The 24,304-nt window shown below is 42.6% G+C and overlaps 1 protein-coding gene across 7 annotated transcripts in view; it reads right to left on the minus strand.

Moving 5' to 3' along the window:
- RBPJ (recombination signal binding protein for immunoglobulin kappa J region) overlaps positions 1-21,555 on the minus strand; it is a 100,889-nt gene extending 79,334 nt beyond the window's left edge. For 2 of the 7 annotated variants that reach the window (XM_059673930.1, XM_059673948.1), the window contains exon 1: positions 21,199-21,353. Coding sequence is in view for 2 of the 7 variants with exons in the window: in XM_059673912.1 (XP_059529895.1) it covers positions 21,432-21,490 (59 nt within the window). In the remaining 5 variants the exon portion in view is untranslated. Of the gene's footprint in view, positions 1-20,351; positions 20,716-21,198; positions 21,354-21,431 lie in introns of those variants that run through there. The other 5 variants (XM_059673940.1, XM_059673912.1, XM_059673923.1 and 2 more) reach the window with 5 other exon arrangements.
- Between the last annotated feature and the right edge of the window lie 2,749 nt (positions 21,556-24,304).

The following is a 24,304-nucleotide window of genomic DNA, read 5'->3' on the forward strand; positions in this document are numbered from 1 at the left end:
AAAGACTAGAGGTCCTATACACAAATTTCCTGCACTGGGGGGCAGAGGGGTCCCCTCAGTCCGACCTGTGCCCTCTTGCAGTCCAGGACCCCTTGGGGGATGTCCACCTGCCAGCTTAGGCCCAATCCCCCCGGGGGACCGGGCCTAAGCCGGCAGTCAGACATACCTCTTGCAGTCCAGGGCTCTCGACATTCAGGACCCCTCACTCCTTACCTCCCGCCACCACCACTGCGCTGGCCAGCCGTGAGCCCAGCTTCTGACTGAGCAGCACTTCCCCTGTGTGAGCGCACTGACCACCAGGGGGCAGCTCCTGCATTGAGTGTCATAGCGACTGGTTGTTCCGCCATTCAGTCGATTTGCATATTAGGGTTTTATTATATAGGATAACTATAGTTTGTATAGAAAACAGGCCATATAAGCAGATATTTTGACAGATACAGTTGTCGTGAATTAATTGTTCATAACATAAGCATTCTTAGAAGAATTCTTTCAAGTGATGCCTGGAGACCTAAGTATGTGGTTAAATGGGTTCTGGTACCAATTCCAATGTGGAAAGGGGGTTTCCCATACCAACAAGCAATTCTCTGGACACTGGTAAAGTATCTAAAATTCAATCCAATTCTGCCACAATCCATCTAGATAGAAAAATAGATCCTACAGATTAAGGGTTCTGTCCTACAAGCCTGCTCTCCCCCTTCCTTCTGATGCCTGTCAAAAGCCCAGGTGCATTTGAGAAACCAGCTACAGACTGAAGGTTCCCATGACTGCCCTCCACTCCCCCATTGGGTTCACTTAATTTGCTAGAGCATCTCACAGAACTCAGGGAAACATTTTACTTATTAAATTACTGGTTTATTATAAAAAAATATAACTCAGGAACAGCCAAATAGAAGAGAGCTTCCATGCCCTCTCCAGGCGTACCATTCTCCCATCTCTTCCACGTGAGCACCAACCTAGAAGCTCTCTGAACTCTGTCATTTGGGTTTTTATGGAACCTTCATAATAGCCGATTAAATCATTGATTCAACATAAAACCCCTTTTTCTGCTCCCTGGAGTTTGGGAGGTTAGGACTGAAAGTTCCAACTCTCTAATCAGAGGGCTGTTGGCCCCACTGGCAACAAGCCCCCATCCTTAGGCCCTTTCCAAAAGCTGCCTCATTAACATAACAAAAGACACCTTTATTGGTATCTATGCTTAAATTCCAAGGGTTAGAGGAGCAGTGAGCCAGGAAAACCAAATATATATGAGAGAGGTATTTTCAAGTATATACTCTTTATAAATCACAGTATCATAATGGTAAAAAAAATATATATATAAGAGCATTATCAGTACTTACATTCCTCATATGTCAGAGATTACATACTAATCTGTACAGTTTTATCACATTTATTGTTTAACAGGACTGGGAGAAAAGTCATGCAATTTTAATAGAATAAAGCAAGTAATTATTTAGGTAACCAAAAATTAATATAAAAATACTTTTGTTTACTACAGAAAAGTTCCCTTTCTTTATAATTATATTTTGCTTGGGCAAAGAAATTAGTTCCAGTCCCCTAATTATCATCAAGTTAAGAGTAAAACAGATATTCAAAATCATGTTTCTTACCAAGAGTTGACTCACCTGACATTTTATGACACCATGCAAAATACAGAAGCAATCCAAGCAAATTATTATCTTGCATACCCTCATCTCCCAATCTCACACCCCAAACCAGTTTGCCCTATCAAAATGAGGGCAACCTGAAATTAATGTTGTTCAGACCAAAACCCATGAAATCACTTCATACACCATATCTGCCTCAGGGACTTCACATTTGCTGTTCCTTCTTGCTAGAATATTCTTCTCCCACATACATGCATGCCTCACATTCGCATCTTATACTTAAGGTCCTTTGCCCAAATGTCACAATGTCAGTGAGCCCTTCCATGAGTAGTTTATCTTGTTGCAACTTCTTCCCGAAACTCCCTATCTATCCTATTTCCAACTTTCTTTTTCTTCTAAAGCCCTTAACTCAATATCTTACTTATTTTTTTAATCTCTCACTAAAATGTAACCTCTCTACACTTGCAGAGATTTGTGTGTGTCTGTTTTGACCACTTGTATATATTCTAGTGAGTATCACAAATCAGAATACATCAGTACGTTTCAGTCTGTCAGACGATCCCAACTTGAGGGAAGAGTAGGTGTTCCACATTGTGAAAGGGTTGCCAATGGTGCTCTCATTGGCTGATTGGTTTCAACATTACCATATATTACCCAGTTAATGACCTGAGCCCTCAGAAAACAGGTGAAGGCCTTAAGATGATTTTCACAACAAAACGGGTTTTGGAGAAAATACTAATAACTCAAGCACACTAAGTAAGTAAATGGTAGTGGGGTACCTCCTAGTATTCCTTCTTCACCAAGTAAAAATAATGATTAACTAATCAAAAATGGCTACATCAAGATAGCAATAAAGATAGAAATAACCAAGATAACTTTTTAAAATATAGATTTACATCTACTATCAGCAACAACCTCATCCTCCTTGTACATTTTGCCTCAAAATATTAGCAAATGACAATGGAAAGCAATCACAACTAGTAAGGTATTTTAAACATGTACTACCTAAAACACCTGTCACATTTCAGTATGTATTGAGTTTCTTATCTCTGGCAAGGTTTAAAGTCATGATTTCAACTCAGTGAAAATTTTCACAGAATTTAACTACGTATGTTTAGATGCGTCTTTACCAGTTTCTTATAAAACAGTGTAAGATTAAGAAGCCACATAGCATGAGGAGTCTGGTTCTTCCTGTCATGGTAGGAAGAGCTGAATAATGGCTTGGGGAATAGCATGGACATAAACCAAAATATATTTTTCTGTCAGTAAATAAGGACTGTATAACTATGTACAGAAAACATTGTTGAAGATATTGGGGTGGGAAGGAAGAACTATTAGGAAGAGTACAGATTGTGGGAAATTTACCATAAAGTTGGTAAACAGTATAGATGGTTTTCTAATATGCCATAGTTTACAGTATTTGCTGGCTTGTTAATGAAATGCAAAAACTTCTAAGAAAATATCTACAGGAAAACACTGTCAAATATAAATTAATTCTACAGCTTAGTATTTACTGAGTGCCTTCTACATGATAGGCATTCTGCTATGGGCAATGGCTGGAGCACTGGACAAAAGACAAGGCTGTTTTCAGGAGAAAGCTTCTTTCACTTCTTCACCAAAAGTAAAATCCATGAGAGCATTATCTGTTTTAACCAAACTAACACAAGATTTCTGTAAAAAGCTTACTGAGATCCGTCACACAAGAAACTCATTCATTTCATCTTTCATTAGCAAGCAAAGAAAATGACCACAGAATGGCACAAAGTACCACCAGGTGTTATGGATAGTTTTATAATACAATATATCTTCATAAGATAAGGAGTGACCACAAAAATCTCTTGTAATGAACAAATGTTTGCTCTTTATCTCGTGATAAAGCACTTAAAAAGGTTGTGAAACTTGACAAGTTACTCGTTTTTCTTATAATGTCCAAAAATTGATTGCTTTTCCTGTGAAGACAGGCAACTTCCTGGAGTATGCTACCTCGCAGTTATTTTTGTAAAATTAAAAACACTTAAGATAAGCCTGGCATTTAATTCAGCTATGAAAACCACTTGATTTGTATAGAAATTAAATGAACTTGGAACTAGCTCTTCAAATGACTCCATTACAAAGTCTTAACTAAGATTTTAAAAAATAATGAAGTGTATTCTGTATACTTTATCACAATTTTTAAAGTAACAGTGATATTTAAAATACACTGCTCTCTGCCCAGCTGTCTTGGCTTAGTGGTTGAGCATCAACCTATGAACCAGGAGGTCATAGTTTGATTCCGGGTAAGGGCACATGCTGGGGTTGTGGGCTCAATCCCCAGTGGGGGCATGCAGGAGGCAGTGGATCAATGATTCTCTCTCATCATTGATGTTTCTATCTCTCTCTCCCTCTCCCTTCCTCTCTGAAATCAATAAAAGTATATCAAATACTAGTGATAAAAATAAAACACTGTTCTCAATAAAAAAAAATACTTGTGAATATAAAAAGGATTTCTACCATTCTATTAAAAGTATCTTTAAAACTTTACCTCATTTTTATCACAATGTTTTTTACCATTTCAAATTTCTGTACATATTCTAATGTGTGTATTAGTAAAGTACAACACTTCATTATAGTTTATTACCACATAATCACATAACTGGGGTACATGTTAACTCTCTATTGATATGTGTGAACAATTACAAGTCGAGCCTATGATATAGTACAAACACAGAACAAACTGCTGCATGTGTTCCATAGCTCTGGCAGTATATGGATAAAGACCCCAAACACAGGCAACCTTCTTTGGCTTCATAGGAATCAATTAAATCCACCATCTCAGTTAATCACTAGACCCCAAGCAAATTTTTCAAAAGAATCAGAGTGTAAGTATCACCTCTCCAAATAAGACAATCATTGTGAAAAGATTGAAAAGTTACATCAAATTCATGAATGTCCCCAGTCACAGCATTACTGAGTGTGTATCCCCCACCCCAACAAAGCCCTTTTCATGCAGACTTTCCATTAATACAAGAGAAGCTACACAACGTTATAGATAAGGAAACAATAGTTTTTCCAAAACGCAACCTGTTTGTACCTATCTCCAAAATGTCACTGAGTTTCTCTGTAATCTCCTTAAGAAATGACTTCAAACATTTCTTGCTATAGGATAAATATAGCCTACAAAGTTTTTAGAATCTTAATAGTTGACTATTAAGTGTTTTTTAAATTTCAGGAGCATAAGTATACATGTGTATTACCAATATGTGTGTGTGCATGTTTTTATATCTTCAACAGGAAAAGAAAAAAAAACATTTAAAAAGTGAAAGATAATCCCACTTATAACATGTAAAATCTCCACATTAAAGCTGAAACAATAATGTTGATTTTGTAATTGTAGCCCTTCCACACTGAATTCTCTACAACTATTCCTCATACACAACAGAAACCTACCTTTTATCCTAACAAACACCTGCCAATCCCTCAAAGCATTGGATAGACTGGTCATCTGACTAAGCAGAAATGAAAACAGCACACTGAGGTCAGGGCTAATGAAAGTCAAAAAGCAGAAGAGGAATCCTTGAAAGGACAGTTAAGGCACTGGTATCCACTACTAGGCGATTACTCTCACAAAAACAGACTACCTTCCCCAAGAGCACAGGAACTGTACATTACACTTCCAACTTTTAGAAATTGTGAAGTTCACTATGCCATTTTAATATCTACATCATATTCCATTACCAGGTGTGATTTTTCAAACGTATACCAAGTCGGTGTGATCAGGAAATCATCCAACATATATACGAACCTCAGTAGGCACTGTTAGGAACTAGTGCTAGAAAAGCCATCTGTTTGATGGAAATAATATTTCTACTTCCCTAGTGATTACAGCTATCAGTGACAACTGTGAAATCCCAAGAGAAGCAATTTAACTGCCTCAAAACTTTAATTATTCATATAAACTGGCCAAGAAATTAAAGTTAAGTGTTACACAAAGGGCTCTCCAACTCCTTAATATTTTTCAGCTAATTATTCCATTGGTAGTCTACATCTGCTCTGCTAAAATTTGGTTATGAATCAGAAGTAATTCACTGGGAATGCTTTTATATCTAAAAGTGACTGTGGATAATAATTAAATTCACAAAAATTGTTATTTTTAATGTGCATAAAATCTTCCTGAAAATATGTCCCATAAAATAAAAGAACAGATGCGACTGTAAAAGTTCATTTGTTTCAACTACAATAAAAGTTTAAACTCTTTCAACCACTAGGAAGAATGAAGAATGAGACAAACTGAAGGACAAGAAAGTTAATTTTAAAAGCATATTTAACCCATAGTTTTTTAATATCTTCAATGTTCAACAATTTATGATGAGAAAGTATGTTAAGCACTGCCTTTACAGATAAAGTAAATCTATTATGATAAGCTAAATACATAAATAGTTCAGAGATCTGCAAATATATACTCTAAAACCTTCAGAAACACTGATCATAATGCCACATATACAATGACGGGGTTTTTGGTTAGGGATTTTCATTTGTTTCAACTATTGTTCTTACCTGCCGCCACCCCTTTTTTTAAAAAATAAACATTTTCTAGAATTCTTTGAAGAAATTTATCTTCTAGATTTTTTAATAGGACATACCACAGCTCCCTCATTTCTTATAGCTCAGTTTCAGGATGTTCTTGAATATCTCAGAGTAAAACTACTAATAATTTACAGTTAACTATGTGGACCTACTCAATAACATTGATATTTCTGAAATAAAAATGGGTATATGTGGCACACTCAGTCCAACGTAGGGCGCCATATGTGCCGAGCCAGCTCAGCCAGGCTCGGTGAGCCCGAGTGGGGGCGGTGAAGGATTGAGAAAAGACAGACAGGAGAATGAAAGCTGGGAATTGGGGGGGACGCTGCTTCTCTGATGGAGAGACAGCGCCATGGACTACAAGCCGTGTCTTTATTTTATAGCCAGATTCCATGAGGCAATGTAAGGGTGTGGTCAAGATGTTTACAACATTCTCATGGGTTTCGATCCTACTCAATCACATGCACCTGAACTCTATCAAGCCCACATTACTCAGACACGTGGGGCCACGTGTTCGGACCATAGGTTCAAGCTTACAACTATAGCCGTTGGCTGTAATTGTGCTGGAAGGGCTTTGCCCTCCAAGGTGGGACTTGCACATGGCCATGAGAGGACTGTGCCTTCTCATTAGTCCGAGGCTTAAACCTGTCCAAACACTGTAGCCGCTCTCCACAGGTATATGCACTATGCCTAAAACTATATGTATGTGCTGATCACACTAAACAGAAAATATTTAGTTCCAAGCAACCCAATATTTATAGCTTTTAAACAGTAGCTATAAGACATCATCAGCAAGTGCAAGCACAAACAGTAGATGCTGACAGCAAAAATATCTGATGACAGAAACCATGTCCATAACATCTTAAAATTTCAATTTACCTTTACACATATATGAATAACACGTATAGTGAAAGAATAAAGCAAAACAATAAAGCAAGGTATTCCAAATTCCTTCAATGTAGCAGAATGATTGTTCCAAAGATTACCAGAATAGAAAACTCAGTTTATACTATCCTAACTCACCCCCCATCAGAACACATTTACCCGTAGGGATTCACAAATAACAAACATAGAATTCACTGCAACTGTGGTTACCATTTGTAAGCAGCCTTTCATTGCTCCAAAAGGCTCAGCATTGTAGATGCTCATCAGTTTTTAAGCCACATCCACAGCTGCTGCCTTAGAAAAAAACAAAATTTCACAGCAAAAACTCTAAAATGACATTTAAACAACACTTTAACATAAAACAAAATTAAAAATACTCCAGTATAGTAGAAAGAATGTATCTGTAACACCAGAAATATGAGACTCAAGTCATTCTGAATAGTAATACCTTTCATTTATGTGGCGCAATAATTATTTTCTAAGCTCTTTGACACATATAATATCATACTTAAGGCACATATCAAAGAGGTAACATTTACACTGAAAAGGTGAACCAGAGATTGGTTATTAAAAACTGTAGGAATACCATCTCACACCTGTCAGAATGGCTATCATCAACAAATCAACAAACGACAAGTACTGGCGAGGATGTGGAGAAAAAGGAACCCTCGTACACTGCTGGTGGGAATGCAGACTGGTGCAGCCACTGTGGAGAACAGTATGGAGTTTCCTCAAAAAACTACAAATGGAACTCCCATTTGACCCAGTGATCCCACTTCTAGGAATATATCCCAAGAAACTAGAAACACCAATCAGAAAGGATATATGCACCCCTATGTTCACAGCAGCACAATTCACCATAGCTAAGATTTGGAAACAGCCTAAGTGCCCATCAGTAGATAAGTGAATTAAAAAACTGTGGTACATCTACACAATGGAATACTACGCTGTGGTAAATAGAAGGAGTTCTTACCATTTGCAACAGCATGGATGGAACTGGAGAGCATTATGCTAAGTGAAATAAGCCAGTCAGAGAAAGATAAATATCATATGATCTCACTCATTTGTGGAATATAATGAACAACATAAAGTGATAAACAAAAACAGATCCAGAGACAGAGAAGTATCAATCAGACCGTCAAACCTCAGAGGGAAGGTAGGGAAGGGGGAGAGATCAACCAAAGGACTTATATGCAGGCATATAGACCTAACCAATAGACACAGACCACAAGGGGGTGAGGGCATGAGGGGGGGTGGGGGATGGGGAGAATGTGGGGATAAGGACACCTCTGTAATAACTTAATCAATAAAGAAATTTTAAAAAAAACTGTAGGAATGAAAACTTTTTTAAAGGGGGGAAAAAAGAACAATGGGAAGTCATACCTATTGACACCAAGAACTACACAAGAAATACTGTTCCCAAGTAGCTGAATGTGGCGAGCCGGCACGGCCATGGCATACTCAGCCCCAGGGCGCCTTATGTGCCATGCCAGCTCAGCCTGGTTCAGTGACCCTGAGAGGGGACGGTGAAGGATGGAGGAAAGACAGACAAGAGAAGCTGGGTCTGGGTGGGATGCTGCTCCCGGATGGAGAGACAGTGCCATGGACTACAAGCCGTGTCTTTATTTTATAGCCAGATTCCATGAGGCAATGTAAGGGTGTGGTCAAGATGTTTACAACATTCTCATGGGTTTCGATCCTACTCAATCACATGCACCTGAACTCTATCAAGCCCACATTACTCAGACACGTGGGGCCACGTGTTCGGACCATAGGTTCAAGCTTACAACTATAGTTGTTGGCTATTATGTGCTGGGAGGGCTCTGCCCTCCAAGGTGGGACTTGCACGTGGCAATGAGAGAACTATGCCCTCTCATTAGTCCAAGGCTTGAACCTGTCCAAACACTATAGCCGCTCTCCACAGTTGAAGAGCAATATGATCCTATTTATGTGAAGGAAGGACAGACAGAGAATAATTTTTTTAATCACATATGCATGGAAATGCTTTCTGTGGAAGTATGGAAGAATGCTGCACATCAAACTCTAAAAAAGACCAGAAGCAGGAGGCACCATTCCTTACACTCTTAAGCTCTACATTCACTCTTTGAGCTTGTTAAACAACATACTTAGAAATCACTTTGGGGGAATAATAAATATTTTTTAAAAAGAAAAACTTGAAAGGATAAATATACATTAAAATATTGTTAGGATTTCCATTAGGAAGAAAAAAAAAAACACACTGAAAAACATACTCCCAATTGCTAAGGGTTAATTTTCTAGTGGAAGACTACAGTGACTCACTTTACAGGATACATTTAAATAACTTTTGAGGCCCTGTAATACATATTTTTCCAATCAGAAAAGTAATCAAGATGAGTGCTTAAGAAAAACTTCCACAAGACAGTCACCTTCCTGAAATAATTATATAAATAAGCTATGAAAAATCAACTGCACAGCTAAGCTACCATGCAAATTTAAATTCTAATGTAATTTAAAAGATATTTAATTTACCAATTGACAACTTCCAGGAGTTACAGCTAAGAAATTAGGCTAAGTGAATGACATGCTACTAAATCCTGTATGTAAAATGTATACATCACACTATATATCATGGAGGAAGGTCAGGATGAAGAATAGCTTGTTTACCAATAATTATGAAATAACCTTTGCAAGCTATAGCCATGCAGGCTATTTTTAACATGACAATAAGTGAAGCAGCAACTCTCACTAATACAGTACTATCCATTTAATCAAATAATGGCATTCAAATACTAATGGTTAAAGCCGTAAGTAAATTACCAGAACTATCACTACTATCTCTCAAATGCTAAAATTCATTTAATTCACTTCCTTGACATTTTGATAAGCACAGATTTTTTAATGAATCCCATAGTCAAGAGAGTAATATTGTCTTGACATATACACTAAAAAAAAATAAAAAATAAATCACTGTATGAGAATCAGGTTCAAAACCAGCCCATCTTTCAGTATAAAATTTCAAGTTGTGGCCTCCTTCCCAATATGATAGTCTTCTTTTCTCTCAATCTCTTCTGTGGTTCCATTTTCTCTTCCAGATGCTTTAGACACTCGGACAGCTGAAATTTAGTGCAGGTGGCAAAACTAAGAAACTAGGGGGGCAAAAGAGAGACTGGAGTGGGCCAGATATAACTGAACCCAGGCAGTTCTTGCGGATAGGGGTAACTAAAGCACAGTGGTGAAGACGCTTGCAATGAAAACAAGTGTATTCTCAAAGAAGCCACCCTGGTCAGTAGGAAATACAAGATAAAGAACACAAGCAGCATCAAGAACAGGAAAACAGCAAAGAAGGGAAAAACAGGCAGGCTCAGAGCTGACCGATTAGTAAGCAACACTGACAGCAGCACTCCACCAACCAGGGCTCCGAGGCTAAGAGATTTGTATTCCTGGTTTAAGTCCCCACAAAATAGTGGGAGGGGGGAGAGACTTAAAAAACAAAGAGCATGTAACATTAAATTAAAAGGCAGCTGAGTGGTATAAACAAAAAAGAGTAAAAGACCAGCATAAGTCTCTCTCCAAAATCAAACCAGCAACTAGTTACTAGTACCAGCTCAGTCACTGAGTGTGTCTCGGCCATTAGCTAACTGTAAATTATTTGTGTCTGTGCCTACGTTCAAATGAGTGGTTAGTGGTTCTCAACCTTCCTAATGCCGCGATCCTTTAATACAGTTCCTCGTGTTGTGGTAACTCCCAACCATAAAATTATTTTCGTTGCTACTTCATAACTGTAATTTTGCTACTGTTATGAATCGTAATGTAAATATCTGATATACTATATGTGTTTTCTGATGATCGTGACCCGCAGGTTGAGAACTGCTGCTAGAACGTAAGATTTAAAGTCTTCTCCAGCTCTGATGTTTACTAAATCCAAGGAATTGAAATAATCGATACTAGTCAAGCAGGATGTAGTGACATTTTATGCTATGGCACTCCACAGAGAGAGCACAATATACCAGAAGTAAATAAGAGAATATCGAGACATAGCCCAGTAGCCAAACAGAGGTCACTTCATCATCTTTCATTAAATCCGGTAGGAAACAAATTCCATCTCCTCCATCCACAGTCTTAAGAAAAACCATGGCCCTAAAATTTAACCATTGGGCTTCACTTTAAATACATTAAGAAATAGGAAATGTAGTCACTTGTGAATTTCAATGAGCCTCCCCTTCAGCTTCTTTCTACAGGACATATTCTAAAGCCATTATGCTTTTCGTTTTTTTAACACACTAAGTAAGCTTTCTATTTGCTGTATATTTCATATTTAACTTTAAAAAGTATAGTCCAGAAATGGTAGAAAACTGAACATAATCTAGGGGTCAGTTTCCCTGGAGGTCCTCCATAGAAAAAGCAATCTTTGCTGAACATAATAAGCCTTATCACTTAAACTAAATGCCACCTAGTGGCAAGTGTATATACTAATATTATTAAATCCATGCAAGTCATATTCATCCAACAGGTAACATTCTGGCCCATTAGCAACTGCTCCATAATTATACAAGATAAGCAAAATAATGATCCTGTCCTTATGGAGCTCAATGACAGATTAAATAGATAATCAATACAGATACATTTATAAATTGCAGAAATATGTTAAATGTTAAGTATTCAGCATTTATTAAAAAGCTAAAAGAAACAAATGTTAGGCAGGTTCTCCTATGTTATACCTGTTCACCTCACTCAGACTTTCCCATTTCTAATTACTTAATCACTAAGGTTTCAATTGTTCAGTTGTTCTTCCTTAGCCTATCTCATTCTTTAGGTTCCACTCCAGAAAAGGAAAGAAGGACCTACTACTTTCAGAACTGAACTAGGCATTTTATTTCCCCTATCTCATTTAATCCTCACATGAATACCTTGAAATTTTTTTTACTGTTTATTTTATTTTATTGTAATCCTTACCCAAAGATATTTTTTCCACTGACCTTTAGAGGGAGAAGGGGGAGAGAGGAGGAGGAGGGGGAGAGGGGTAGATGGAGAGGAGAGAGGGAAAAGGAGAGGGAAGAGGGGAGAGGAACATCAGTGTGAGAGACACATGCTGACACTCTAACCACTGAGCAACCAGCCAGGGCTCCAAATTTTTAGACAATGGCAAGACTTAGATTAAGCGATACGCTCATACCCACAGATCAATTTTAGAGATAGTGCACTGATTCCAAAGCTTCCTATACCATTCTGCCTCAAAACGAGCTGCTTTGTTTTTCTATTCCTGGGCCTACCAAGAACATATATTGATCATATTTATCGTATGGTCTCCATCAACTCCAATGTATTTTACTACACTGTTTATATTCAGCCTCACTTCTTCAAAAACATTCAGTAACCCCTCCCCACCCCATATGAATGATATTCAAATCCTTAGCTTAGCACTCAAGGTCTTCTAAGAGGCCCCAACCACTTTCCTAGTTTTATTTCCTACCCCTCCCTATCAACTCCCATATTTTCTATGAACTTCCCTCCAGTTAAAAGATAATCATTGGCACCTCTGTTCTCACCAACATTATACATCTGATATAGCACTTATAATCTCTAGTGTAATTGTCTGTGTACTTTCCACTAAATCATGGGCTTCACCAAACCATCTTAGCCATGTTTATATTAAGACCAGTACATACCAGTGTCTTATACCTATTAAGTGCTCAACCAACAACTATTTCTTTAATATAGTTATTAAAACAATTATAAAGGAGAACCACTAAAACATGGTTATACTCATTTCCTATAACCCTTTCTTCATGTATCAGGACCTCAATGTTTCTGCTTCCTCCATTTGCTACATAGATCAGGAGCTTTTTATAGAACTATATAATTTTTTGCACGAAAAATTTTCTCACACTCAAACCAAAAGTTAAATAATTTGAAAAAGTGTGTTGGGAACTATGGAGACAATAAAAAGTTCAGTGGTTGTCGGGGGTAGGGAGGAGGGAAGAATGAATAGGCAGAGCACAGTGGACTTTTAGGGCAGGAAACGACTCTGTATGGCAGATATATTTGTAGATACATTACATATTTGAACAAACCTAATGAATACACACCAAAAGTGATCCCTAATGTAAACTATGGACTTGGATGATAATAAGCCTGAATAATAAAAGCCTAATATGCTAAGTGTCTGGTCGTCCATTCAACCAATCAAAGCATAATATGCTAATGATATGCTAAGGCAGCTCAACCACTCGCTATGACATGCACTGACCACCAGGGGGCAGACAGCTGACTGGTGAACCAGTCGCTATGATGGGCACTGACCACGTGGGGGCAGACACTCCAACTGGTAGGTGAGCTTGCTGCTGGGATCCGGCCGATCAGGACTGAGTGAGACGGGCCAGACACATGCAGGAGCCCTCCCTTGGTCCCTCCCCAGCTGTCCAACCTCTCGCATCCCTCCCCAGCTTTGATCGTGCACCAATGGAGTCCTTCAGTGCACCAGGGGATGTCAGAGAGCCGGTTTCAGCCTGATCCCACAGGCCAGGACAAGGGACTATACCGGTGCATGAATTCGTGCATGAGGCCTCTAGTGTGTCAATATAAGTTCATCAATTATAACAAATATACCTCTCTGTTGGGGGATGTTGTTAATGGAGGAGGCTATTTATGTGTGGGGGCAGGGTAATAGGAAATCTCTGTACCTTCCCCTCAATTTTGCTGTGAACCTAAAATTGCTCCAAAAAATAATATGTTGGTTGATTCCCAGTCAGAGCACATACCCAGGTAGCAGATTTGATCCCCAATCAGGATGCTTTTGGGAGGCAACAATTGAGGTTTCTCTCCCACATCAGTGTTTCTTTCTCTCTCTTTCTCCCTTCCTTGCTCATTAAAAGAAAAAGAAAAATCAATAAAAACGTTTTTAAAAATATAAGCTGGCAAAATAAGGCAAGACCTTAGTGGCTCTGCAGTTTTCCAAAAAGGTAACAAATACTCGTTTCAATTATGCAAATGAGCTTAAAATTAGTATGCTCTATCTGGAGCAAGACTAGTTCCAAAATAAGTTGTTTAACTAGAGACCCAGTGCATGAAATTCGTGGGGGGTGGGGGGAGGAGTCCTTTAGCCTGGACTGCACCCTCTCAAAACCTGGGACCCCTCAGGGGATGTCCGACTGCCAGCGGTTGGACATCCCTCTTGCAATCCAGGACCGCTGGCCCCTAACAGCTTGCCTCCCTGCCCAATCGTCCCAAACACTCGCCTGCCTGATCACCCCTAACCACTTCTGCCTGCCGGATTGCCTCTAACCACTCTGCCTGCCTCCCTGATCGCCCCTAGCTGCTCGCCTGCCTGTCTGATTGCCCCTAACCGCTCGCTGGGGGGCAGCCAGCTGGGGTGAGGGGCCGTGGTTGTTCTGGACTCTGGTCATTCTGGTCATTCCGCTGTTTCGGTCACTGGGCTATTATTATATAGGGTTTTTTAAATTCACATCATTGGTTCTATACTTTATAAAGCAACTAATATTGTAGTTATATAACACAATCTTTACCACACTAATAAGATTCCAGGTTTTAGAAAGTTATAACCATTTTTCCTGGTTATATAAACTTTTTATGAGAAACTATTCTTATATACTAGAGGTCCGATGCACAAAAATTCGTGCAAGAGTAGGCCTTCCTTCCCCCAGCTGCTGGCACCAGTTTCCTTCCGGTACCCAGGACCCAAGCTTTCCTCCTCCACGCACCCAGGAACTGGGCTGCTTCCCTCCTCCGGCTGCCCACAGGCACCCGGGACCCGGGCTGGCTTCCCTCTGGCCCTGGCTCCGTCAGAATGTCCGAAATGATGTCCAGTCTAATTAGCATATTACCCTTTTATTATTATAGATTATATAACCTAATTAATGCAAAATGCACACACAAAAAATTAGTTCTAAGGCCAAATTAAAACTTTTGAATACATAATAGGAAGCATGGGAGGGGAATTAAAAGGGTCAACTTGGTTTTCTAGTATATTTCATCTCATGTCTTCTTAGGATACCTATGAAGCAGTGTTTTCTACATCTTCTCATTTTTATGAAACTTAAAACCATGTAAATATTCCCAAAACTGCCGTGAATATGACCAATCTGACTGAAAAGCTGTCATGCTTATCACCATGCATTGTCTCAACATAACAAACCTACACAAATATTTATGCAGATAGGTAATTAGTACCAATTATACAAAGCAAGCCATAGAGACTTCATTGCTTATTTTTCCCCATAGTATGTTCAGGAAATGCATTACTCTTTTCACAACATTAGGATATCATTTCATTTCTTGGAGCAGCAGAAGGCCTAATGAGGCATACACGATACCATGATGTTGTGCCGGAACTATAGGGGCATCCAGAACTGTGGGCAGGTGTCTGAGAGACGAGCACTCAACATTCCTACATTATTACAGCTGCCCAAACAGAGAAAAAAAGTAGTAAGAACCAGACCCCAAAAAGTTGGGGGTGACTCAATGACAACATCCGTGGTCAAGCAGTAATTTACCAAGTATGTCTGCTCAAAATGCAAAGGCACATATTTCAAGGGCTGCGGTCCTCTGCACTAAATACACTGCTGCCTTCCTAAAACATGACCCACAAACCACAGGTTGCATATTAAAAGTCCATCCTGAGCCCAGACTGTGAAAGGTTACCAGGAGAAACCAATCGTTATAATCACAATATTATGCAGAGTGCTTTACTATATACAAATAACTTATACATCGTTTTAACCATTATAATTTCACATAGCTTACCATACTTGATAGTCACAACGTGCCTGCCAGATAAGTAGAACAAAATTATCATTCTCTATTTTATAGAGGTAGAACCTGAAGCTTGGAGAAAGTATCTGTAAGTAATCTGTCCACAAACCTGAGTCTCTCTTAAGATGATCAACTTATTATTTGGTTCAATGGCATGGATCGCCCTACAATGTAATCTATAGTGTCTTAAGCCTATGCACCTAAGGACTTAAAACACTTAAAAATAGTGAAACCTTCTGAGAAATACTTGACAGTCAACCACCTAAAAAATTTGAAATTTAAGCTTGTCAGTTTTGTACAACAATACAGCATTTTCTAACAATTCAAAAGGAACTTTTGCCTAACAGTTTTACTATACTGTTCTCAGGAGCTATGAAACTGCCTATAGCTGAAAATATCCATTCCTTTGGGTACTTCAGCAGTTAAATTCCCTATAGTATCAGTAACTTTCCTGCATATATATCAAATTCCGCCTCATAAACTATCCACTCAGCTGCCTCTTTTAATGAAGGCTGCTAGGGGGAGCCATTGAAAGGTTTTGTAACTTAGGAGTGAAGTGATCAGATTCGCTCTTCAGAAAGACTGTGGGGGGAAAAAGAAAATAAAAAAGAAAGACTGTGTGGAAGGTTGGATAAAGGGGGGTGAGTCTAGAAACAAAAAGAAGAAACTGCCAATATCTATAGTAATCCAGGTGAGAAATGATGAGAGCATGAACTGCGAGAGTGAGGATAAAGGAGACAGATAAAAGCAATTTTTCAGAAGAGAAAATTATCTGTCCTCAGTGATTACAGGTAAAGGGTTAGTGTAAGAGGAATCCAAAAACCTGGTTCGGGCAACTAGTTAGGACGTGATATCATCTACCTGGAACAAAAAAAGCAACAGGTTTTGGTATATTATATAAATAAACAAATATATATGGAGGGAAGGAGGGAAAAAGAGAATGAATCCCAAGTGCAAGGGTCAAGTCTAAAATTATGGTCCCGGTTGTTAGAAAATATTCTTGAGAACAATTGACAAAGCACTCAAAATATAAGGTATATTGGCCTAGAGCAGGTGTGGGCAAACTTTTTGACTCGAGGGCCACAATGGGTTCTTAAACTGGACCGGAGGGCCGGAACAAAAGCATGGATGGAGTGTTTGTGTGAACTAATATAAATTCAAAGTAAACATCATTACATAAAAGGGTACTGTCTTTTTTTTTTTTTTTTTTAGTTTTATTCATTTCAAACGGGCCGGATCCGGCCCGCGGGCCGTAGTTTGCCCACGGCTGGCCTAGAGTCTAGTGAAAACATTTTGTGGTATTATTTTTTTTATATTACCACATGCACAAAACAAGTCACTGGAAGAAAAGCATCCTATACTTTTAATTGTTTATTACATTTGAGTTCGACAGACCTTCAGTCTCTTACACAACACACACTACATACACACCACCCTGTAATTTATTTTACTTCTCCCTCTCCCTCTAAGCTTATAGGAGGAAAAAGTATCTCTTTTATTAGTGAAACTATCCTACATAATAAAAGCCTAATATGCAAATTGTCCCCTCAGGCAGTCGTTTGACAGGGAGTTCGACCGACTGCTCGCTATAATGTGTGCTGACCACCAGGGGGTGACGCGAAACATGAAAGGCATTGACAACGTGCTGCGACCTCTCGCCAGCTACCTGGGGCCAGGGTAACGGGGCGGGGTGGGGGGGGGCGGTGAGAATGTGGGGTGTCTGCGGAGCTCGCTCTCACTCCCCCTGCTACCATCCCCTGGGACGCCAGGGCTCATGCACCAGGAAAGCCCCCATGCTCAGGTGCCAGGTGCCCATGAGGAGCCCACCCCACACCTGCACGGCCTCTTTCGGGTGGGCCAGGCCACAGCCACCAGGGCCGGTAGGGCTCCCCTTGGGTTCGCACATCGCACAGGAGCCGGTCTGTGAGGCTGGCCAGAAGAGAGCACGCTACCCACCCAGCTTTCATGTGGCGCCACTGGGCAGCCCAGAGGCCCATGCTGTGCCCTGGCCCACAGAGTCTGGCCATGCTCACCCAAGCTCTGCATGGGAACTCGGGTGCCGTGACTCAGGCAGAGGGGGTCACGCGGAGGCCCGGGGGCCCAGGTGCTACCCAGGGCCCAGAGGTCAGCTGGGACCTGCCCTTCCACACCAGACATTTGCACTTCGATTGCTGGCCAGGCCCAGGGACCGCACTGGTGCATGAATTTTGTGCACCGGGCTACTAGTAATACATATTTGGGTGGTTGTTGTTTTTCATCCCACTATCACCAATGTGACTTACCAAGAACTTAGTTCATAACCTCCTACTTGACTTCCCATAAAATATGACCTATTTCACATCAGCTTAATACAGTAACAATCCCTAGACTCTAACCACACCTTTCATCTAAGGATGCTTTCTCCAAATCCAAAGCACATCAACCCTGTGCAGATGTGGCAAGTTGTTACAATTCCCATTTTACTACACAGTTAGGAAACTGGCCCAGGGGGAGTAGAGTAACTTGGAAATAGTCAAGAAGCTTGATGCCAAAAATAACAACTTTTAGTCAATCTATGAGAAAATACTCCCCCTAGTTGAAATAACATGAATTTCAGTACTAGGAGAAAGTGAAATGCAAAATGTTTTAAGCCTCATTCTAGGTTTTTACATTTTATTTTTAAAAATGACCAAATACTAGAATTAAGACAATTTGCAAGAACTTTCAAGCACACTCTTCTTCTCCCTAATACCTTATCTAGATTGCCAAAAATGACTTAATAAATTACAGCTGGCAAGAGAGTGCCTTTTCTCCCAAACCATTTTTTTTTCCTTAGCCACTTAAAAGACATTGATAGAAATGTTAGTATAGGACAAGAGGTAACTTTTTAACAAATTTAACTGCTTAAAATTTACTACCTAGAAGAATATACTAGAATAGATCTCAAAATATTGCAGGTAAGCCTATTTTTCCTGAAAATATACTCTCTATAGACACATCTGCAATATGCTTAAACAATAAATTTAAAGCTTAAATCACCAATAATCAGAAAGAAGGCCTCCCAACAACAGTTCATGTGATATATTTTTACATTTGCTATTGTTTGATATAATTTAGTAAAAGCACTGTTTTATTTGGTCGCCATATGCAGGTCTTACACACCCTGGAAACAGAAACACAACTTGATTTGTAAAAGTTGCTTTCATGATATAGGTGTGATCATTCTTATACGCACAGTCCTTTCATTATTACAATACTTAACATTTACTTAGTGTGCAAAACAACAGTGTGCTCAAGATTTTACCTTCAAAAGAATGAATATACACTAAGAACTAGTAAGGGAGACAAATGATTATTAGTAAAAATCTATTCATGGAACCAAGACAGCAAATTTTCACTAACACCTCACCTATCATCACTCATGAAACATGATTTCCTGTTCATTAAAATTCAAACTACTAGTTCTAATCACAGCCTTCAAATAAAATGCTTTCCACTACCCCACATTCCCCGCACTAAATCTTTCATATCCTCTACTAGAAGTACTTTTTGTGGAACTTTAGTTTACAAATGAAATGACGCTCCAAATGATTTTTATAGCTAACATATCTCCTGTGATCAACTAGTAGGGTAGAAATCCGGGAAAATCTAACTAATACGGTCTTCTTCCCAGCACCAGGCTATTCAAGCCAAATAAATACACCACACCACCCTCCCCGCTGCACCCCACACAGAAGGCCAAGCTTTCCACGCTACCATCACAATAAGCACTCTGAAAATGCAAAGCCCCTTCAACATTAGAAGAGCCAGGACATTAAGACTATTTATATGTACTTTTCACTGCATTTCATTAACGCGTTCCACAAACAGAAACTGCAGTCTTAAGGGCTTTACTCATCTCAACTCCAAAGATGGAGCGGAGAGGTTGTCATAAATCTACAGAGCAGCGGCACATAACTGTAAACTCTCTAACGAGTAAGAAAAAGTGGAATAATCACATCAATTCCTAAGGACGATGCCTTCCTTTTTCCTGACAAAGCGGGAGTTGCTGGTAAAATAACTAAACTCCACACCGAGAGTCTCTAGAAAATGCTAAAATTCTCCACGCCACGAGTTTTTAACATCAAAATTCACTTAAGTGCTGCCCACATACCAAATGAATAACCAGTGTGGATATCTGAAATTATCCTCACACACCAACTGGAAGAAAAAAAAATAAATATGTCTATACCTTGCGCCTCTTCTAAGCGTCCTACAAGAATACCCTCCGCTAAGCTAAAGCTACACCAGCTGCCCTTGGCCTAGGTCGGACGTCAGAAACCCAGGACCTGGTGGGGCGGGGGGGGGGGCCAAGAACCAAAGACCCGATCTTTTTCCAGGGTTACTTTTTCCAACAAAACCACCACAGGCCCAAAGAGAGACGGCCAAGAGACCTGCCGACCTTGCAATCCCGAGAGACACTGGGGGAGTGGGGACGCACTCCCGAGAGAAAGGGGTGCGGAGGGGAGCAGCGCCGAGGAGGAAAGTAAGTGTCCCCACGCGCCTTGCAGACCCACAAAACCCACTCACCCTGGTCTGCCCGCGCGGACGGGCACCAGATGGAGCGAGTCCCCGCCTCGGGCTCAGACAGCTCGGCTCGGCCGGCACGCACAGTGGGGAGTGGATCAATCACCCGATGACGGGAGGGGAGTGGGGGTGCCCAACGGGAAAGCCACGGGTGGGGAAGACAAAGCCTCTGGGGGTGATCAGGGACCCAGCAGAGAGGAGAACACATGAGAAAAATTAAAAGAAAAAAAAGAGAGAGAGAGCAATCCGGTGCCTGGTCTGTGGCAGGTCACGGAGGGACCGAATAGAGAGGGAAACAACAAAGGGGCACCGGAGGGAGGACAGCTGCGGGGAGGTGATAGAGATGGGATGCGGGGCGCGAAGGGTCGGACAAAGCGCCCACGGCGGCGAAACAAAGGGCCGGGGGTAGAGACTAGCGGGGGGCAACCGGGGAAGACAAAGCGCCCGGGGCCGGGGGCACGGGCCAGGCGAGGAGGGGCACGGGTCGACCCGAGGAACAAAGCTGCGCGGGGCTGGGAGGCCGGGCCCACGAGCGGCGGCGCGGGAGGCGCGCGGAGGGCACTGCGCCCGCGGGTCCCGCGCGCCCGGCCGCACTCACGCCCGCACCCGCCGGCCTCGCCGCCGCCGCCTCCTGCCCTCGCGCGCCGGAGCCCGAGCCACCGCGGCGCGGAGCGGGCAGCGCAGAGCGGGCAGCGCACGGCCACACGCCGCCGCGCTCCGCGCACGCGTCACCGCCCCCGCGGCCCCCAGGCGTCCGGCGCGCCGCGGTCTCGGAACCCGCCGAGAGCCGCGGGCTAGGAGACGCCCGCAACTTTCCCGGTTCCCAGCGATCCGGTTCCCCCAGACTTACCCTGTCACAACAGGCGCCATCTTCCACAAACTCTCGCCAAAACTCCAACCCTCGCGAGATCCCCCCAGACGCCTTCCCCGGTCCCTCTCCCCCGCCCCTTCCCTCCTGCCTCACGCCTCGATTCCACCCGGCCCCCGCGCTCCTGCTCCCCTCGCAGCCGACGCGGAGAGCCAGACGCCTCGCGCCGCCCGCGGAGCCGGGGATCCTGTTCGCTGCCTCCCCTGGAAACCTACCCCAGCGATGGAGCATGCGCAGGCGGCCCCTCCGCGGGCGAGCCCTCCGTGTGGTCCATGGGGAGCGCTCCGGTTATCCGGGTTTTGAGACGCGCCCGGAGGGACGTACGTGGAGTCTGAGGAAAACCGGAGGGGATTACAACGGGGACGGGGAATGGAGGGGTCAGGAGGCGGGGCCGAGGGGAAGGTCCTGGGAAAATCGGCCGCGTTTCACAGGCCTAGAGGAAACACCTCCTCAAATGGGTGTTTTCCAAGTGGCTTCCCGCTCACTCTAGTTCCCAGCCCTTTTCATTCATTCAGACGTTCATTGGACGCCTCCGTTATGCTAATGTCAGCGTTGGGAACTGGAGCTACCGAAGCCCGGAGTTGGGCGAGTGACAAACCAGGAACTGGCTTCGTTCATGCAACCCAACCCCCCTCCCCACCCCCCCCACCCCCCGGCCCGGCCCACCCCATGACAGCGGAGATTCGGACAAAAGTGCAAGCAATGTGGTTCGACCCTCCAGAACTCTGTAAAGTGAAAACTTTTGCAGTTGAGCTCTGTCGCCTTAGCTTTCCTTCCTGGGTATGAAACGAGGTCAGGCCAACACCTCTGGCAAAGACATCCCTAATGTCCACCTCGCATACACACCCCGGGGAGCCGGGTAATTTTCTCTGGCGGTGGAGATCCACCACTCCCCCGCCCCGCACTCCAACCAGCGATCCCACTGGGGCACAGAGCTGCCTGCGGTGCGGTGTGAGCCTCCCTAGGACCTCTCACAGCCCCCGGCCCGGCGTGAACCCGGGTGCATACAGGGGCACACTCTGCCCGGGTCCTCCCGTGGGCCTGGCATCGTCGACGACGCCGCTTGCTGCCTGAAATGTACTTCGGGCGACCTAAGCCTGGAAGCCCCCCGAGCAAACTTGGCCCAAGTGGGCACTGAACGAACAAAAAGGAGCAGAGCAGGGCCCCAACCCGCTCCCGCTACCTGTAGCACCCCCTTTCCTATTCCGCTCCCCACCTCCCCGAGCCCTTTCAATTCCTAGAGATTCCCAGAACTAGCTCTGCCTCCCGCAGGGAGCCCCAAAACCCGGAGAACTGGAATGCGCTGCCCGAAACCTGCTGAACGCGCTGCAGGATCGGCGCGGCACGCGCGGGCGGCACTGCGCATGTGCCCAATGCGGGCAGCCCAGTCTCACGCTACACCTCCTTCCCACCGCCTTCCACTACGCGACTCAGACACAACACGGGCCGTGGGAAATTTCGTAAACCTCGCGAGAATGCGCCCACTGTTGCCTATGCTTTTCTCTCCAAATCTCGCGAAGTCCAAGCGGGACAGGTGTTTGTCTAGTGCAGCTCCCGGCACTGTTCGTGCCGCGTGCCCGGCCGGCGGGCGGGCGGCCGGCGTGGGCGGGGTGGGAAGTGAGCAGCTTGCCACCCAGGCCGAGCGGGTGGGCGCGTGGCGGGGAGCACAGGGGGGCGGGAGGCCAGGAAGGGGCTTGATGTCTCGCCTACACATGCCGCCTGACACTTTGTGGAAGAAAAAGAGGTTGGGGGGCAGAGGGAGGGTGTTCTAAAGAAAGAAGGGGAAGCCAGGAGATTGGAAACCCCTCCTGGTGTGGATGGTAAGAAGTCAAACTCTAGGGCTGGAGGAGCCCCGAGCTGATTCCCCGGGGAGGTTTCCTGTCGCCCTTCACGAGCCTGGTACTTTCCTAAAATGTGTTAGACGCCTCGCCCCCAGCCTCCGGAAACTGATGGCCCCCAGCGTCGGGTTTGAGTCATGCCTCCGAGTCGCCTCGTCTGGCCACCACTTTTCTTGCTTTTAAGCAAGTTCGGATTCTCTTAGCTACACTCTTCTAGCAATTGGTTTTCTTTCTGATCTACCCGCTGGCCTAGGGATTTGGGTAAGGAAAACAAACAAACAAACAAACAAAAAAAAATAGAGCTGCTCCCAGCGCTCTCCCATTGTTGCCTGTATAGATTCCGCTTTCCATTCATGGACACAATTTTTAAACCCCTGCCCCCCAACACCGCCCCCCCCCCACCACCACCAATCTCTTCCTAGCCTTTTTAAATGATCCCTATATAACAGTTTCTGTTCTTTTTCTTTTCTCTCACTAATAGGACTTAAAATACTGGTTTTGCTTTCCCTCACCTTTGTGTTTGATGAAATATTCATTCCATTTTAAGTATTGTGTCATCAGATGCTTTAGTGACAGTTGTTTTAAATCAGAAATTTCTAGCCTTTTTCATCTCATGGCACACACAAACTAATTACTAAAATTCTGCAGCACACGAAAGCATTTTTTGCCCATCTGAGGGGAAAAAAAACCAGTATAGTTTGGATTCATTCACACTGGACAACTATTATTGTGTTGGCTGTTGTCATGTTTTATTTGGAAATCTAAGGAAAAAGAGATCAGTGCACCTAACCAATACTCATGTATTGCATGTTTGAAAAATTCTTGCGGCACACCAGTTAAAAATTGCTCTTTTAAATGCTCCCCTTCTTTTTAGATTATTTATTTGTCTAATGAATTCCTTCTTAAATTCTCCAATCAGGCACATTTCAGATTGCCCTGGTGTAGTTTCTGTTACTAGCCTAGCTTTGAATTGTCTAGGAACTGGTATACTGGTATCTTGGTGACATCATAGACCTACAAATGTAGAATTGAGTTCAGTTTTGATTTTTCAAGGACAGTAAGTACTGATCTGCTGGTTGTGCAGTAGGCAAGAAATCGACTTTTTGAGTGGTATTCAAAGTTGTTAGTTTGTGTGCATTTACCTATCCCTTGGATTACATATATCACACAGCAAAAGAATATATAAGGACATTTAACACAATATCTCAGTACAAGTCTGATTCGGAACAGGATAGCTCAGGAGGAAGACA

The sequence above is a fragment of the Myotis daubentonii genome, chromosome 1 (genome assembly GCF_963259705.1).
Source record: "Myotis daubentonii chromosome 1, mMyoDau2.1, whole genome shotgun sequence".
Classification (NCBI taxonomy): Eukaryota; Metazoa; Chordata; class Mammalia; order Chiroptera; family Vespertilionidae; genus Myotis; species Myotis daubentonii.